Raw genomic sequence first — 6575 nt, forward strand, 5'->3', positions numbered from 1 at the left:
TTGATCAGGGCGGGACGGGGTCGGGTTCATAGTAAACCCGCCCCTACCCGCCCCGGAGTGTACATATACTCCTTCATATAAATATCTCTTTTAGCAATTAGGGTTGCCTCCCTCGTACGGTCACTGCTACCCACATACCCAAATCCTAGAAACACACACAGCACTTACTTACCCTTACCCAGATCCCAGAAACCCACACCTTGCTCACCGCCTCCGTGGCTCACCGCCGCTGTTGCTTGCTTTGCTCAGTCGCTCACCGCCGTCGTCGCGCAGTCGCTCACCTCGCCGTTCTCCCTCACCGTACTCACTTCTGTTGCACTTCTCTCGTTGCCGTCACTCTCCTCGCTGTTCGTCTCTTCGATTTGCAGTCTCCGGTCCCTCCTTCCACTGTCGTCGTCTAACTGGTAAGCAGCAAGCACTCCTCCTTTACTCATTACTTACAGATTACTTCTTTGAGTACAATAATTATTGATCTTGAAAAATTCCTAAATGACGATATAAAGAATGATGTCCTCAGCCCTTAGGAACTTGTTGCCCTGCCAAGGTCCTCTCCTTTTTAAAGAAATTAACATTTCCTTTGCTGAGTTGATTTATGTTATTATGTACTTCTTTAAAACATGAGCTTTGCAATTTGTTTGAGTAATAACTGTAAGTTTTCTTACTAGCTAATAAGAATCAGGCTAATTTATGTGTGTTGGCCTTATGTATCTTTATTTTTTTAAATCAAAGTATGTTTGGAAACTGAAATTATCTATTACTTCTCATTTTTTATGTTAAATATATATCATATGGCTTTCCTGTTTAAGCATTGTTTATGACTTTCCTGATTAATATTTTCTAGGAATCAAGATACTTGTGGTAGTTATAAAATTGAAGGCTGATTATCCATAATGCCATGTATTCTTTTGGAGCTGATTCAGAGTCAGTCAATGAATGTAATCCTTTTGTATATTCTTGTGATTTGTGCTTGATTAATTATAATTGAATTCAATCTAACACCATCAAGTCATCATGCTTGCTATGTATACACATGAAACTCATTTAGGTAATGAGTGATTCACTTGCTTATAATGAGATATGAGGTACACTAATTCTGTAAATACAAAATCTGATCTTTCTTCTCTCTAGCTGCTTAGTGTTTATTATTTTTCTTTTTTCTTTCCCTTGGTCTCTTGTGTCAAAGTTGGTGATGTTACAGCTTATATTTAGCATTGTTGTATCAAATTTGCTTATTAAATTATTAACCTGTTAACTGTAAATTTGTTACTCTTATTTTATACAATGAATTTTATTAGAATTAACATTGAATAAACTTAATTTTTTTTAAAAGTTAGTTCTTGTCAAGCCGGTTTAAGTATTTAGAGAAGAGACTACAGTGTGATATTATTGTGTTAGTCATAAAAAATTTCCAATAGCATAAAGATGATTTAATTTGTTGCACTTGTCACAAAGAGTGAGTGTCTATTATTGTTATCTTTTTTATGATTGATAATTTGATTTTGTGCTGTGGATTGTTGATTTTGAGTTGTTGATTATTGATGGCTAATTACTAATCTGATTTTATGATATTATTTATCATTTTTTATATCTTTTCCAACAGCATTCTATATGGTTTGCTTAGTTTTTCAATTCCATCAATGTAGGTTCTTTAAGATAGTTTCATGACTAATTAACTTATTAATTGTTATCTCTTTGAATTTCAGGTTTGAATCTTGACCTCCAAACCTTTAATGATGATGAAGATGTTGAAAGTGATCAAGAATAAGTTATGAAGACTCTTATATTTAATTATGTAATATTTTTATTTTGGTGTTAAATTTGTAGTCATCAAACATTAACTTTTTTTACTTTCAAGTAATTTGACGTTGTATGAATTTTATGTTTGTATTTTAATTTAAGTATGAATTCTAAATTTTTATCATAATTTATATATGAATATTCAAAAATTAAAATGTTAGTTAATTTTGATCGGGGCGGGTAGGGGCAGGGTGAGTATGTTATGTATGTAATAATTGTTACATAAATTTTAAAATTTAATTTTATTTGTTAGATTTTAATAATTATAGGAGCGGGTAGAGGCGGGGTGGACGGGTTAGGGTTTAACTTTTTACTACCTGCGGGTAGAAGCAGGGCGGGTTCGATGTGGATTATTGTAGGACGAGGCGGGGGTCAGATAGGGCAACAATTTGTCTCTACCACCCCATTGCCACCCCTACGTCCAGGATGTTGGTGATGTTGAGATTGCTCAGTATTTGCAAGTATGCGGGGTGTTTTTTTTTGGATGATGTCTGGTAAAGATTGTGCAGGTCATGGGAGCTCAGCTGATGTCCGTTGGCCTAACTCAAGAGCTAAAGTACATGAGGGATGCTTCTGATAGGGCTTGTTTTGATCAAGTTATGAAGGAGAATGCAGAGAAAAGTGATAAGCTTCGGGCGGCATTGGACCAGGTTAAGGCCTTGCAAGAAAAAGTGAGGTTGGCGAATGATTCAGAAAAGAAACTGAAAAAGGAGAGAGCCAGCTTGGAGGCTAGGGTAGTGGTGTTTAGGGGTGGCAGTAGGGCGGGTAGGGGCGGGTTTTTACCCTACCCGACCTCGCCCCGCCGTTCCGTTACTCAAGTACTACCCGCCACTGTGGGTACCCACCCCTATAAAAATTAAATATTTTAATTTTTACATATTCATATCTAAATTAAGACAAAAACTTAAAATTCATAGATAAATTAAAATACAAACATAAAATTCATACAATGTCATTAGCTCAAATAACTTGAAATAAAAAAAAGTGTTAGATCACTACAAATTTAACACCAAAATAAAGAAATTACAATATTAGATATAAAGGAATCTTCAACCCTTATTCTTGATCACTTTCAACATCTTTATCATCATTATAAGTTTGCAAATCAAGATTTAAACCTGAAAATCAAAAGATATAACAATTAATAAATTAATTGGTACTATGTAAAAAATTAACATAAATGAAAATTAATCAATATATCACCTTTACTTCCCAAAGGAGCCCACAACCAACTTTGGCCACACATCAAAGCTTCAATTACGTCTTGTTTGAGCTTTGCGCAATGAGGAGAAATTATACGACCACTTGTACTAAAAGCAGATTCAGAGGCAACAATGGACACTGGAATAGCATATATATCCTTAGCTATTTTTGCAAGAACTTTAAATTTCATCTTATTGTTCTTCTATCATTTCAAAACATTAAAATTAGGATCATTTGAAGGATGAATTTTTCCCTCAAGATAATGATCAAACTCAACATTCACATATGAACTCCTTGTCATTTTTCTTTTTTAAGATACACCATATAATCATCACCCCCAAATAGACTTGCATTTTCACTTTCATTAACTTCTTTTGTACCAACACCAACACTGACATGTGATACATCAGAACTCATTTTTTGAGTGTATTCATTAACCAACTTATTACACAACTGATGAATTCTATCAACTTGCTTGGAGCATTCTGTTGAATCTGGATACATTTTTCAAATTGGAACTTAACCCCAACCATCTTGTACCTAGGGTCTAAAACAGCAGCAACACCTATAATGCCATAAATTTCATCCTAATACTTTTCAAATTTCTTCTTCATGTTAGATGCCATATTAGCAATTAATGGATTAGTAGAAATTTTCCATTCATCCAATGACACTTTTATTTTACAAACCAGAGTAAAATAAAGATTAGCAATCGGAAATTTAGACCCACAAAACAGTTGAGTAACATCATAAAATAACTTCAATTTATCACAAATTTCCTTCGCAAGTTCCCACTCTTCATTACTTGGCACAGTTTTATATTGGGGTTCCTTCTGCCTTAACCTAGAAAAAACAACTTTATACAACAAAGCAGTTTCTAACATTAAATAAATTGAGTTCCATCTAGTTGGGCAATCAAGAACTAATTTCCTAGTAAATGAGATCGCTGTTTTAGCACACCAACTCACAAAAGTTTCGTTCCTTTTCTGTGTTGCAGTCCAATACAATACATTACTACGAATCTTTTCTACACTTTCCTTAACAATACTTAAGTCATCCTTCACAATCAAATTCAATATATGAGCACAACAATGCATATGCAACAATGTACCCCCCAACATCAAGAATAAAAAATCTAAACACCCCAACAGTCTGTCTATCATAACATCATTAGTAGAACAGTTATCCAATATAACAGTGGACAATTTTCTATCAATGTTCCATTCTAACAATATTTTCATCAACGTTTCAGTGAAAATTTCACTTATATGAGGACAAGGAACATGACAAAAGCTGAAAAGATTAACAAACATGCATGCATTTTTAGATTAATGAAACTCAACATATGAAAACAACACAATGTATAAAAGTTTTTAAAATTTTTAAAGTACCTCAATAGACGCATATGCAACTTCCACGAACTATCAATATAGTGAGCCGTGACAACCATGTATCCCTTTTCTTGGTTGGAAGTCCACATGTCACTAGTTATTGCAACTCTACTATCATTTTCATCTAGTTGAAGAGTTAACTTCCACTTCTCGTCCCCATACATCTTCAAGATGTCTTTTCTGACAGTGTTTCGACTAGGCATTTTAAATGTCGGTTGCATTGAAGCAAAAGCTCGTCTCAATCCATGGTGGTCCACACAACTCATAGGATACTATGCAAAACAAACATTTCAGCAACACATTTTCTTGTGAATGAAGGATCAAACACAAAGCCATCTTCATTCCCTTTTTGCTTTTGTGATTGTTTTGACAATGATTCAACAATTGATGATTGCCAAGAGTTGGCCACTTTTATTCTCTTACAATATCGATCCACATGGTTCCTCAATGACTTGGTACCATTCCTCAGATTTGCATTAAGCACAATCTTGCAAAACTTGCATTTCGCCTTCCATTCACCTTCAACTTTCAAACGATCAAAATACTCCCAATAAGCACTCTTAACATGAGTCTTATTGTCACCTTCATTAGGAGTAGATCCTTCTGGAGTTGAGACATTATCAGTTGCTTGTGGAGTTTCTGAAGTTGGATTAGCATTACTTTGAACTTCAATTTCATTATCATTAGGAGCAACACTGTTACTTTGTGTGTCTTCTCTGGCATTACTAGCCATGAAGTAATTTGAAAACACCTATATCAATAAAATTAAAATCATATCATAAATACATAAAGATTAGAATGCATAAATGAAAAATTAGAATATTATTAGTGTCTTAGAATTTCAAATTCCAATTCATAATCTGTTATCACTCAAATCAAGAAACTGAAGTCTCTTACAAGAAGAAGAGTTAGGCAATGTAGATTTTGGAACATTCCCAGAGAAGGAGTTTCAAAGCAAAATTGCACAAAAATAAGAAGTTTTAGGCAAAATTCAGCCAAATTTATTCAACCAAAAACTGCAACATACTAAAACAGATAAAAGAGTTTTAGAAAATCGCCCCTGTGAGCTTTAAAAATGTCCGTATATGAACTCTTCATAACATGATTAACACTAACCTTATTGCTCTGGCCTTTGTTCTTAACAGAATAAAATCAGAATAAAATCAAAATTCATAATGCATAAAAATGATAAATCAAAACCAAATATGCACTTCTTGTTTTCCATATAACCAATCATCAAAGAAGCCAAAACAACTTCAATTTTACAAGCTTTAGCCCAACAAAGTCTGACAAATTCAGCCAACAAACATATTGTTCCCTGAATCAAGCTATTTCAACCCACCAAACTTAGTAACAAACTCAGGAAACTCCCTAGAAAATCTGTTATCACCCAAATTAAAAAAATGAAGAATCTTACAAGAAGAAGAGCTACACAATGTAGGAATCTACCCAGTCAAAAGTTTCAATGTTCTTACCAGTCACCAAAGAGATGACGACAGAGGAATGAGGGATGAAAAGGTGAGCACAGAGTAGAGACCGCAGATCCGAGAGGCGAGTTGGCGAGGATAGTGACAGCGAGGACAGTGACAGCGAGAAGAGGGAGCAACGCCGACGTGAGCTCTGTGAGCGACGCCGACGTTAGCTCCGTGAGCGACAGTGGCGAGGTGACCTAAGTGAATGAGGAGGGTTGGTGTCTTGGTGCGCGAAGGCGAATGTGATGAGGCTGACCGGCTAAAACGATCGGACGAGCTGTGATGGCGACTTACTGGCACAGCTGATCAGAGGATGTGGTCCTTGACAGCCTTGGAGAAGAGCTGAAGGAGTGAAGAGCGACGAAGTGAGTTTGCCTAATGCCTAGGGTTGAGAACGGAAATGAGTGACGGTGAGGAAGTAACCCTAAACCCGACCCCGCCCTGCTGCGGGTCGGGTTTAAACCCGCCTCGACTGGGTAGGGGCGGGTTCGGGTACCTGCGGGTTCGGGTATTGCTGCCACCCCTAGAGGTGTTCACTTGATTTACAATGTTGGTCAAGGTTTTTCAGGTTTTGTTTATGTCCTCGGCTGTCAATGTACTTGTCTAGTAGATAGGGGTGGCAAACGGGCCTAAATTCGTTGGCTCAGCCCGTGTAACCCGCCAAAAAAGGTGGGCCGGGCTGGAAAATCGAGCGGGGTGGGTTTAGGTTAAA

General features: G+C 36.3%; 1 protein-coding gene across 1 annotated transcript; it reads right to left on the minus strand.

The window, feature by feature from the left end:
• Positions 1-4653: 4653 nt before the first annotated feature.
• On the minus strand, positions 4654-5124 carry LOC127744882 (uncharacterized). Its single transcript, XM_052257709.1, has one exon. It carries the CDS (start codon positions 5122-5124, stop codon positions 4654-4656), a length of 471 nt encoding a protein of 156 aa, XP_052113669.1.
• Positions 5125-6575: the final 1451 nt, after the last annotated feature.

The sequence above is a fragment of the Arachis duranensis genome, chromosome 2 (genome assembly GCF_000817695.3).
Source record: "Arachis duranensis cultivar V14167 chromosome 2, aradu.V14167.gnm2.J7QH, whole genome shotgun sequence".
Taxonomy (NCBI): domain Eukaryota; kingdom Viridiplantae; phylum Streptophyta; class Magnoliopsida; order Fabales; family Fabaceae; genus Arachis; species Arachis duranensis.